Below are 12179 nucleotides of genomic sequence, written 5' to 3' on the forward strand. Positions count from 1 at the left end.
CAAGGATATTATGAGTGTGTGAAACAAGTGATGATGCTGATTTTGAACTGCTTGTAGTTGTCCTGCTGCTACCGCCCCTTTTCCGAGTAGTTATAGTTAACATGGCCAGTCTAAGAAGAGTACTAAGACCGCTAGTAGTAATATCGAACCCCCTATAGTTGTCCCGCTACCGCACCTTATCTGAAACATTGTCAGCACTGTCTCAACATAGTCACACAGTAGACAGCAAAGCATTATAACATGAGAAAACATTCAATTGTCGTATATAACCTATTCCATAACACCATCTCTATAGGCAGGAATAGGCTCGCACATGGGCGCTAAAAAGGGCATATAGAATCACAAGGAGTAGTCGTCGTTAATGATATAGACAGGCGTGCGATACCTAGCCATCTGTGAAGTGAACAAGCAAATCTTCCATTGACAGCTGATGGTGAAGACGCATCTTCTATTATACATCTATTCTCAAAGACCAATCAGCGCTTTTTGGCCCCTCAGAACATTGGAATAGACCGTACACACTCTTCCATCCTTCAACCCATCTATGCAACGAAGCTCTTGGTGAAGCTCTGGGCAACCTCCTTCAGCTTCGCCTCAAGCTCCTTGCTGAGAGCACCTTCCCGGTCGATCTGGGCGAGCATGTCGGACTCGTTTGATCGGAGGTGGGCAAGGAAGTCAGCCTCCCACTGGAGGATCTTGTTGGTTGGTACGTTGTCGAGGAGACCGTTGATACCAGCGTAGATCAGGGGAACCATCTCGTTGACAGCCATGGGAGAGTACTGCTTCTGCTTGAGGAGCTCGGTAAGACGCTCACCACGGGCCAAGGTCTGCTTGGTAGCGGCATCGAGATCGGAACCGAACTGGGCAAAGGCAGCGACTTCACGGTACTGGGCCAAGAAGAGCTTGAGGGAACCAGCGACCTGCTTCATGGCCTTGACCTGGGCAGCGGAACCGACACGGGAGACAGAGAGACCGACGTTAATGGCAGGACGGATACCCTTGTAGAAGAGCTCAGCCTCCAAGAAGATCTGACCGTCGGTGATGGAAATGACGTTGGTGGGAATGTACTATGTCAAAAGTCAGTATTTTGAAACGGCGACAACACGAGGGAAAGGGTCAGAGACAGCAGAAACGTCGCCACCCTGTGTTTCAATGACAGGAAGGGCAGTGAGCGAACCACCACCGAGCTTGTCGTTCATCTTGGCAGCACGCTCGAGGAGACGAGAGTGGAGCTAAGTCAAGTCAGCAAACATCACACAGAAGAAACGGTTTACTTGCATAAAAGACATCACCTGGGTAAGCTTCACGGCCCTATTGAACAGTTAGTAATAGTCAATGGAGGCGTTGGGGATGTGTTGGGGTGGGTTGGTGTTGAGTTTGGTGAAGGATGGTTGGCATGGTCCGTGCATGTTGTGGTGGCTGGGTCCGTGCGCGAACTTACAGGAGGACGACGGAGAAGCAGAGACATCTGACGGTAAGCGACGGCCTGCTTGGTCAAGTCATCGTAGATGATGAGAGCGTGCTTGCCGTTATCACGGAACCTAAAAAATCGTTAGCTGGTGAATATTTGGTAAACAGTAAAGCAAGATAAAATCCAGCAACATAGTGGCCATCTCGATAGCGTCGTGAGGTTGAAATCCAAGCTTCCAAAATAGGACGAGATCTGTGTCGATTGACTTTCGCAGGGAATTTTGTCGAGTGTTCAAGATAGTACGATATCCATCTTAGTAGGTTGTCGTGGGAAAAGTTTTGAGGCCTCCGAAATACCGTGGTGACAGCCATAACGACTTTTCGCCGGATAAGTCCTTAGTCTTTCGAAATGCCTTGGTAACAGCGGCGGTATTTTGTCGTGATGAAAGTCTCTGGGCTTTCGAAATACCATGGTACCATCCGCAACATTTTCCATAAGGAAAATGCCCCAGTTTTCGACATAACGTGATAGCCACTGTGACAATCTTTCGTGAGGAATTGTCCTGGGTTTCCAAAGTGCCACAGTGACTATCTCGAAAGGATATTTTTGGATTTTGGAGAAGTTTCGAGTTTCCAAAATAAAAGGGGAGCCATTTCCATGGAGGATTCCGGATCACCACACAATAAAGGTAGAAAAACATAGAACTGAAAAGCAAGCAAGTGGATACATACCATTCTCCCTGGAAAAAGGTCAGTCATCAGTCAAGCCCCAAAATTTGCTTGTAAGGCTTACCATTGAGCAACCGGTGAAAGGAGCGATGTATTGAAGGGGAGCAGCTTCAGAAGCCGTAGCAGCGACAACGATGGTGTACTTCATGGCGTCGTTCTCCTCAAGGGTCTTGACGAGCTGAGCGACGGTGGATCGCTTCTGACCAACAGCGACGTAGATGCAGTAAAGCTTCTTGGTCTCGTCGGTACCTAGCACTTGTCAGTCATCAATATAGTGTAATTGATGGAGTTCCCTACCCTTGTTCCACCTGTTCTGATTGAGCATGGCATCGAGAGCGACGGCAGTCTTTCCGGTCTGACGGTCACCAATGATCAACTCACGCTGACCACGTCCAATGGGAACCATGGCGTCGACGGACTTGAGACCAGTCTGTACGGGCTGGTTGACGGAACGACGGGGCAGGATACCGGGAGCCTTGAGCTGAGCACGGCGGCGCTCAGTGGTCTTAAGGGGACCCTTTCCATCGATGGGGTTGCCGAGAGCGTCAACGACACGTCCAAGGAGAGCCTCGCCAACGGGAACGTCGACAATCTGTCCGGTACGCTTGACAGTCTCGCCCTCCTTGACCAGACGATCGGAACCGAAAAGCACAACACCGACCTGGCCGGCTTCCAAGTTCATGCACATGCCCTTGACACCGGAAGCGAACCTGAGCCATTGTTAGCAAGGCCCCGTGGGGAAATGTGGACTTGGCGTACTCGACAAGCTCTTCGGCCTGGACATTGTTCATGCCATGGACACGAGCAATACCGTCACTGTTCTGCAGTCAGCTTCCCTGCCTATTCTATTCGCATTGGCAATATGGCTTACCCGACGGAGAGAACACGTCCAGTCTCGGAAAGGCTGGTCTCCTCCTGGACACCGCGGATCCTCTGCTCGAGGATGGAGGAAACTTCCGTTGGGGCCGCCTTTGCGTCGGAAGCGTAGAAGCGCGTAGCGTTGGTGAATGCGGGAGCGCGAGTCTGTTGGTAGAAAAAAGCCGTCAGCGCTGCATCTTCGGAAGAGGGGAGCTTGGTCCCGCCGCAGTAATGCGCAGACCGCCCACTTCCATCAACGAAGCGCCATTGTGGAGCCAATGGCATCGGAAATCGGTTCTATGAATAGCGGACGATGGCTGGACCGAGGGAAGGCGCAATTGCAGGCAGTTGCGATGGACTTACCGAAGCAATCCTGCTGGTGGCAGAGATTGCAGCGACCCGGCGGCTCGACTGGCGGATGGCCCTTGAGAACATGGCTGCAGCTGCTCAAGAGACTATTTCGGTAGCTCTGCAACCAATTGAGATTGATGCAGGTATGAAAGAGGGGAGATGGTGATGGAGTTGAAGATGGGAGCTCTGCTGTGAGGAAGAAAGTCCTGCGGTTCGGAAGGAAAGCGCGGACCTTGGCGTCGACCACTAATCCTAAAAAAGCCGCTTCTCAACCGAGCTCCAACTTTACAACGACATCCACGCTCAAATTCAAGGAGATTTGGCGAGGTCACGAGATGCAAAATCAAACTCTAGAGGCCTCAATTGCTAACAAGAAAGCCGCTGGCCTCCTCCAATTCCTATTCCAGAGTGGCTACTGTGTGGAACACAAGCTCACATCCCACAAGCTGCCTTATCGATTGGCTGTCACAACGTCGACATATAGTGCAAGGGTCGAACCCTCAGCCATGAGGATATTGCTTGGAAGGCCCACAACGTACTTGCAAAGAAAAGACATCTTACAATGAATTGGCACACGTTAACACAATAGTCTGAGCGAACAACGTTATAGATTGGTATCCTACTATGTTGCAACCCCTTCAGTAGAAATATACAGACAAAATGTGCAAAACTAACAACCATAGGCGACACAACTCCATATACGCCTTGCACCATGCAATGCTCACTCTGCTATAGTATCCATACATTACATGCGCATCCTAGGGCAGTGCCGCCTGAACGCATCCTTCTATTATCTCTGATAGAGACATCACCACGTCTCACTTGTGCTCTGGCCATGACATCCATACTTCAAGTATCGATTTATTTTGCAGAGCCATTCTGACCCTTTTCCTTGCTCTTCTGAAACTTCTGGATCTCCTGCTCAACAGCCTGGTCTATACGACGCTTGAGGTCTGGACGGTAGCCGAGCATGAAGAGAACCTCGAACCAGACAAAGAACGGAGCCAAAAAGATGGCTTGAATGAGATTGTCTAGCAATGCTGGCGCCCTTCCCTCAAACTTTCCATGTCCGATAAACTGCGCAATCCAGCATGCAATGTTGATTGCGCCAGCCCAAGAGTTGGCTGACGCGCCATACGTGGACGTGAGGTGGTTCGCATAAGCGGTGCTACCGATAAGGATCGGGGCAATCATGGCTCCTGCGACAGGTTCCATGAGGACATATAGGGTGGAGTAGAGTACAGCTCCGGCAGTGCCGACGTTGAGCGGGAGATTGGGAACGGAAAGCCATGATGGCAGCGGCACGGCCGGTGTGTTGGTGAGCTATAGTTCGGGTTAGTGGGGCTTGGGCAGTGACAATTCAGGGGCCATACCAGGAGAAAAGATGTCAAGAGGATAGGAGGCACGCAAAGCATATGTATCCCCACGTTAACCTGATGGGCAGCGCGTTAGCTGACATGTGAAAACGGCCGGGCGGAAGAGGCCTACTTTGTTATGGTGGTATGCTCCATACTACTGTCCAGTTAGATCAATACATGTGTCGATTGTAGAATGACGTACAAAGACAAGCTGTTTCTCCAGATTCAGAGACATGGTGCCGGATGCGGAACTTGAGCTCGTGTTGGCGTTGCGAGAGGGTGTCAAGCGACTAAATCATATCTTGGAGATGGGGGATGCGAGCGCTCGGCGAGTTGCGGGAAGTCAGGGCAGCGTCCGTGGAAGCCCGAGGATGTGCGGATGGCGCAAAGTGAACGTTAGTATCACGGCATGGGTGTGTGGGGGTGCGCAAGCTGGCAGGTGGGAGTCTGGTCACTGCTTGGGCCTTAGCGAATGATTTTCCGTGCCGAGAGCCCTGGAGCCCTGCATCTTCGGGAGCTCAACGCTCAAGTCGCAGCACTCGACTGTTTTTCCCCAGCCCTCCACCAAACTTCCCCGAATCCGCTACCGCTGTATCCCCGGACTACCACAAGCAGCGCGCATACGTTGTGGGCTGTGTGCATGGGCTGCTGGATATAATAACTAGGGCTGGCTTGCAGGCCGAGGGCGCGTCTCGCTGAAACACGCGCGCTGGCTACACTATACTGTCGACTCTTTACTAGGCCCGTCAGAATAAAGACTTTTAGAGTCGCGTAATACCAAGGAGCACCGTCTGGCTTTCTTTGCCTTCTACCTCCATCTACCCTTCACCTGTGCTGCTCCGTCCATATTCTCCAAGAAAATCGCGCGCATCTAGTCTACCCTGTCCGTCAAGCCAGTCGCATACAACACAATATGTTTTTTCTCAAAGAACTCGAGAAGACGATCCAGCTGCATCCGTCGTACTTTGGTCCTCTGATTCGCCAGCACATCCACCGCGAACTGTTGCAGAAAGAGGAGGGATCGAGTACTGGAAAGTACACCATAGTGTGCATCTTGGACTCTTTCGACATATCCGATGGCAAGGTCATGCCTGGCTCCGGCTCGGCTGAATACGTTGTACACTACAAGGCAGTCGTGTGGAGGCCGTACAAAGGCGAGGTGGTATGTGCAAACTGGGGGTGCGACCGCGGAATGCTCAGCTAACCGTGTCAAGATGGATGGCATCGTCACCTCAGTACTCCGCACAGGTTTCTTCGTAGACTGTGGGTCTTTGCAAGCATTCGTAGGGCGAAGTGTAATATCTCCCCTCCCTATGTGTCTCTCCATTCACTGACAGGGACTAGATGATCCCTGCCGAGATCAAGTTCGACGCGAACGCCACACCGCCGCAATGGACCGACGATGGAGAACAGGTTATTGAAAAGGGCACCAACATCCGTATCAAGATCAAGGGTCTGAGATCTGAAGTTGATAAGATGTACGCTGTAGGCACAATGAAGGAGGTAGGAACTTTCAGAGCCAATCCTAATGACTACCCACTAAGCAACACTTCAGGATTACCTTGGCCCGCTGCCGTCTTAGTCAAATGGTAAAGCATATTATGCTTGACATGGGCGATTCTTCTAGCCAAAGCTCTACGCTAGCACTCGATACTTCCCAGATTCCCCAGGCCTAACATCTTCCTATGATAGTTCTTCGGACAAGCATTCTGCAAGATAGTTATGGCCTTGGTTTAAGTATTCTCTAAGTCACATCAGTAAAAGATTAGGGGACGTTGTGTCACTCAACAAATTGGCCACAATTTCATTCAAGTGAGAAAGCTCCAGAGGCTCGGCTTATCACGATTGCAAGGAGGGGCCTAATGAGTTTCAAAGTTGGAAGGAACAAGCGGAAATTATGCCGTTCTAAATTTGTCCTAGTTTGGACTTGAATAGAAATTTATCTCTTGGATTCTTTGTGTTGCGTTGACGTTCCCCCCTTGCATCAAAGAGTGGCTTGGTATGTTTCGGGCCAACTCCAGCTCTGACACCTCCGCGTGAACTCCGCACCTCCGCATGCTAGCCCATACGTAGCCCCTAACTACACCTCGCAGCCGTATACCAATTTCTGGAAGTGGTCTACCGCGATCTGCATTGCTCTTTTATCAGGATGCGTTGATTCCCAAAGTGATCCTGTTCCTTTTAAATTCACCACGTTACAGCTACGATGCCGCGACACCGCTCCCTTCCTGAAGAGGAAGCGGAGCTTCTAACCAAAGACGAGCGATCCGCGCGCGCCTCAGAAGACGAGTCTGATGCCTCTATATCGTCCATATCCACCACGTCGCTAGTTCTTGAACACATCAACAACCCAGCAGTCACTGGTGCATCGCGTTTAAATCGTGGAGAAAAGTACACCGACGACGACGATGCAAGTCACCCACACGAACAGTTTGACATCGAGGGCGCACAATACCGCGCCCCAACAGGGGTAGATAAGAAGACGCGAAGATGGTTATGGATTGTAGGCACAGCATGCGTAGCAGGATGGACGCTTGCGCTGGTGTTCTTCTTGATGAGCGGCACCTACAAGCCTGTCTCGAGCCGACCACACGACCCTCTCGCGAGCTCAACAAAGGGTTCCGGAAAGAAGATTACTATGGATGATGTTTTGGGTGGTCGATTCTATCCCCAACAACAGAGCGTCGAGTGGATAGCAGGCCCATCGGGCGAGGACGGCTTGTTGCTTGAGAGAGACTCTGGGAAAGAGGGATACTTGGTAGTCGAGGATATCAGAAGCAAGGGCAATGCAAGGGCTACAAACGCACAAACCACCCTTATGAAAGAAAAGAGCTTCACGGTGGACGGGACATCTGTTTATCCTAACGACGTTTGGCCAAGCAAGGACTTCAAGAAGGTACTCGTCCTGTCGAATTACCAGAAGAATTGGCGACACTCTGGTACGGGCAAGTACTGGATATTCGATGTCGAGACACAAACTGGTGAGCCTCTGGATCCTCAAAACCCAGGAGCTGTGATCCAACTGGCCTCCTTGTCACCGCAATCGGATGCGGTCGTCTTTACAAGGGACAACAACATGTTCTTGCGCAAGTTGGATTCCAAAGAGGTCGTCCAAATCACCAAGGACGGTGGGACTGAATTGTTCTACGGCATCCCTGATTGGGTATATGAAGAGGAGGTCTTCCAAGGCAACAGTGCAACATGGTGGTCTGAAGATGGCAAGTACATTGCCTTTTTGCGCACAGATGAATCAACCGTTCCGACGTACCCGGTCCAATACTTTTTGTCACGGCCCAGCGGAGAAAGGCCCAAGGCTGGCGAAGAAAACTATCCCGAAGTTCGCGAGATCAAGTACCCCAAGGCTGGTGCGCCAAACCCGATCGTATCACTACAATTCTATGACGTTGAAAAGGGCGAAGTTTTCAGTGTCAAAATTGAGGATGATTTCCCAGATGACAACAGGCTAATCACCGAGATCGTTTGGGCGGGCAAGACAAAGCAGGTACTTGTTCGGGAAACGAACCGTGAGAGCGATGTCCTCAAGCTAGTGTTGATGGACGTCGAGCAACGTACTGGAAAAACCATCAGGACCGAGAACATTGCGGAATTAGACGGTGGATGGTTTGAGGTTTCGCAAAAAACTACTTTTGTACCAGCAGATCCTGCCAACGGTCGTGAGCACGATGGCTACATCGACACTGTCATTCATGAGGGTTATGACCACATTGGCTACTTTGCGCCTTTGGACAGTGACAAGCCTGTATTGCTCACCCAGGGCGAATGGGAAGTTGTCGAGGCGCCGTCCCGAGTGGATTTGAAGAACAACTTGGTCTACTACATTTCCACAGAGAAAGACTCCACAGAGCGACATGCATACTCTGTGTATCTGAACGGCACCGGGAAGAGTGAAGTCGTAGAGAATAGCGGTTCAGGGTACTATGACGCATCATTCTCGGCCGGTGGTTCATACGCCTTGATATCATACAAAGGTCCTGGAATTCCATGGCAGAAGATCATCAGCACATCAGCAAACAAGGAGAAATACGAAAAGACAATCGAAGAAAACAAAAGCCTCGATCGCTTAGTACGCCAACTTGAGTTGCCAATTCTCAAATATCAGACAATTGACGTTGACGGTTTCAAACTAAACGTTCTCGAACGCCGCCCACCACATTTTGACGAGAAGAAGAAATACCCAGTGTTGTTCTACCAGTACAGCGGTCCAGTTTCACAGGAAGTGAACAAGCGGTTCAAGGTTGATTTCCAATCCTACATTGCTGCGAGTCTTGGATACATTGTTGTCACTGTAGACGGACGCGGTACAGGTTTCCTCGGTCGTAAGATGCGCTGCATCACTCGGGGGAATCTTGGATACTATGAAGCGCACGACCAGATTGCAGCGGCTAAGATTTGGGCGAGTAAAAAGTATGTTGATGCTGATAGGTTGGCTATATGGGGTTGGAGTTTTGGAGGCTTCAACACCCTAAAGACCCTTGAGCAGGATGGAGGAGAGACGTTCAAGTACGGAATGGCCGTTGCGCCTGTTACCGACTGGCACTTCTACGACTCCATTTACACAGAGCGCTATATGCACACGCCCCAGAACAACCCCGAAGGCTACGAAAACTCGACCATCACAGACGTGAGATCGCTCGCGAAGAATGTCAGGTTTCTTATCATGCACGGTGTTGCCGATGACAACGTGCACATGCAGAACACACTTACTCTACTGGACCGGTTGGATCTTGCAGGCATTGAAAACTACGACGTACACGTGTTCCCAGACTCGGACCATAGCATCTACTTCCACAACGCCAACAAGATTGTCTATGATAGTAAGTGATTTTCTTGGTTATGCAAAAGTTAATGCTGACGAAGACGCAGAATTGAGATGGTGGCTTATCAATGCGTTCAATGGCGAATGGTCGAGAATTGCAAATGCAAGTCCAAAGGCACAGATTGATGCCAAGTCGGTAGAAAAGTAAAGAGCGCTTTTGGTAATGGGCGTTTTGGGGCGTTGCATTTAGCCATTGTACATGTTCAGTATTACGCAATGAAGATCATCTGTCTCGAATGAGATGACCAAGATTGGGAGGGTTTATGGTCTAGTACGCTCCAATTTGTCACACAGTACCGTATTTTCTACTATTAGGCATCCAAGATGTGTCTCTAAAAGCTAGGCCCAATTCCGCAGTCACGGAGCCCATGGAACGGACTCACCCGCTTCAGGGTCCGAAACTTTGTCATCCTAGATGTGCCTTGATACTATGTTGAGCTCTAGAATCTGACCCCCTCTCTGTGAACCCCACTTTTGGTTGTTGGATAAAAGAGCAACCATGACACCCTTGACAGATGACATACGCCAATTGTTTCGCGACTCTTTACATTTACGTTACACAAGCATACAATAAATCTCAAATTACATAAGATGAAGTTCTCACCAAGCGACCTAGCCATCTGCGAAACGTGCGGGACACAATACGACGTTCCATTGTCGCAGCACCCTGAAACATGCCGCATCTGCGATGTACGTCATACCAGTCTTTACCAATCAATCCATTCCTAATTCCTCAAACACCAAAAAAACAGTCAACTCCAAGAGGTATACAAAACCTAACACGCCATAGGATCCCCGTCAATACGTCCCAGCCTCCGGCCAATCCTGGACCAATCTCGCCAACAGCCAACAGACCCAGAAAAACGTCTTTGAAACCGACCCCAAGGATGCTCGAATCCACTACATCAGCACTCAACCTCTAACCCCTTCGGAGCTGCCTGCCGGTCTCGCCGATTCCAGCACTACCCGCAAGCAACTCGGTATCGGACAACGCGCCATCTTGCTCCAGACAAGCCACGGCAACGTACTCTGGGACTGCATTGCGCTGCTGAACCCACAGACAATCGACTTTATCAATTCAAAAGGCGGGCTGAAAGCGATTGTAATTAGCCACCCGCACTTCTACACCACGCACCTTGAGTGGGCAGAGGCATTCGGGTGTCCCGTGTACACATGCCGCGACGACGCTCAATGGCTTAACCGCGAGGACAAGCGTGGGGTGAGGAAGCTGGTGGGTGGTGTAACGCCGATTGAAGAGGTGGAGGGGAAGGTTAAGATGGTACAGTGTGGTGGCCATTTTGAAGGGAGTTCGGTGGCGCATTGGGACGGGAAGTTGTTTATTGCTGATACGTTTATGAGTGTGCCTGTACGTCTTCCCTTTTACCTTGCCGCGTCTAGGTCAAACTGATGGCTAATCAAAACACCGTAGTCTGGCTTCAGCAACGCCCAACGTATCCCGGATACAACATCTTATTCTTTCATGTGGGCGTATCCAAATATGATACCTCTACCTCCGCCTGCTGTGCTGGCTATTTGGAAGGCGATTAAGCCGTTTGAGTTTGACAGTACGTATGGAGGTTTTGCGGGGCAGAATTTGAGCCGTCCGGATTTGAAGGCGCAGGTACTGGAGAGTATGAAGATTTTTCTGAGGAGGGGTGGGCATGAGGGGGCGGAGATTTTTGGGGAGAGTGTGTAGGTTGTGTAGGAGAGCGGTAGGAGTGTTGGCGACATGGAATTTACGTGTAATGTGTATTGGAAGACTGACGACTTGTATTTTTTCCTACCATTTCTCTATGAATAACATATTTGCTCAAATTACTATGGTACCTTTGCACATCCTGCTTGCTTTCCACGAGGAAAAATGGGTCTCCTTTACTGACTCTTGATTTTGAGCATTCAGGTCCGTTTCTTATGCTTTGTACCCACAATCATAATCCTTTTAGCTTCCAATTCTGTCACATACGACCATAGGAAGCTGAAAGCAGAATTCCCCGTTCGATCAATTGTACTTAAGCAGCTTACCGGCGGATTAGTAGTCAGGTGGGTGACCACTGGCGAATCCCCGCTGTCGTATGTCTTTTTTTTTGCACTCGGTGGAGTCCATGTCACGTGTCGTATACTTGGCATTATTATTTTTTGAATTAATACGAAACAGTCGACTCGGACATCGTATGTCAATTGCAGAATTGATGTAGGGAAAAAAGCAATGGAATCCGGCCGGTCAGGTTAGAGTGGTTATGAAAATAGCAGAGGATGCATGTACTGGTGTTGCAAATCATTGAGGGGTTCCAAGTAGCCGGGTCCAGCGGATGAGGCTCAGCGATTGACTGCGCATACTTTTTGTGCAAGGGGTGGGGGGGGGGAAAGGTTAATATATTGCAAAGCTAAACACAACCGGAGTCCGAGTGGATTTGGGGGCCACGGAGTGTACACGAGCCGGATAGCGAAAATTCCTTGTCTGGGAGATGGATAGAGAGGGATGCAGGATGAGTTTTACTCAGCCTCACGAATTCTTTGTGTATACCAAAAATAATTCGCAATGCAGCGTACCCCGCGGGTTGCTGTTGCCGTTGTCTGTGCAGCGCACAGTGTGACCAGTGCAGATGTGTGCGGACAAAGAAATATATGTTCAGCTT

The 12179-nt window shown here is 50.0% G+C and overlaps 5 protein-coding genes across 5 annotated transcripts; 3 read left to right on the forward strand and 2 right to left on the reverse strand.

The window, feature by feature from the left end:
* Positions 1–542: 542 nt before the first annotated feature.
* COCMIDRAFT_89489 (uncharacterized protein) lies at positions 543–3432 on the reverse strand (the record flags this gene model as incomplete). The annotated part of the gene is given in 10 exon segments (XM_007687685.1): positions 543–1067; positions 1104–1232; positions 1252–1311; positions 1442–1541; positions 1936–1955; positions 2204–2388; positions 2437–2849; positions 2899–2955; positions 3011–3162; positions 3361–3432. The coding sequence occupies 10 exon segments, from the start codon at positions 3430–3432 to the stop codon at positions 543–545; spliced, it is 1713 nt and encodes a 570-aa protein (XP_007685875.1).
* A 777-nt stretch (positions 3433–4209) lies between these two features.
* COCMIDRAFT_34870 (uncharacterized protein) lies at positions 4210–4941 on the reverse strand (the record flags this gene model as incomplete). The annotated part of the gene is made up of 4 exons (XM_007687657.1): positions 4210–4671; positions 4722–4781; positions 4837–4860; positions 4909–4941. 4 exons carry the CDS (start codon positions 4939–4941, stop codon positions 4210–4212), a joined length of 579 nt encoding a protein of 192 aa, XP_007685847.1.
* A 678-nt stretch (positions 4942–5619) lies between these two features.
* COCMIDRAFT_89606 (uncharacterized protein) lies at positions 5620–6288 on the forward strand (the record flags this gene model as incomplete). Its single annotated transcript, XM_007687686.1, has 4 exons — positions 5620–5868; positions 5921–6001; positions 6051–6209; positions 6262–6288. The coding sequence occupies 4 exons, from the start codon at positions 5620–5622 to the stop codon at positions 6286–6288; spliced, it is 516 nt and encodes a 171-aa protein (XP_007685876.1).
* Positions 6289–6912: 624 nt separating this feature from the next.
* Positions 6913–9691, forward strand: COCMIDRAFT_3435 (uncharacterized protein; the record flags this gene model as incomplete). Its single annotated transcript, XM_007687627.1, has 2 exons — positions 6913–9541; positions 9591–9691. 2 exons carry the CDS (start codon positions 6913–6915, stop codon positions 9689–9691), a joined length of 2730 nt encoding a protein of 909 aa, XP_007685817.1.
* Positions 9692–10134: 443 nt separating this feature from the next.
* COCMIDRAFT_89485 (uncharacterized protein) lies at positions 10135–11239 on the forward strand (the record flags this gene model as incomplete). Its single annotated transcript, XM_007687687.1, has 3 exons — positions 10135–10233; positions 10334–10909; positions 10973–11239. The coding sequence occupies 3 exons, from the start codon at positions 10135–10137 to the stop codon at positions 11237–11239; spliced, it is 942 nt and encodes a 313-aa protein (XP_007685877.1).
* Between the last annotated feature and the right edge of the window lie 940 nt (positions 11240–12179).

The sequence above is a fragment of the Bipolaris oryzae genome (genome assembly GCF_000523455.1).
Source record: "Bipolaris oryzae ATCC 44560 unplaced genomic scaffold scaffold_32, whole genome shotgun sequence".
Lineage (NCBI taxonomy): Eukaryota > Fungi > Ascomycota > Dothideomycetes > Pleosporales > Pleosporaceae > Bipolaris > Bipolaris oryzae.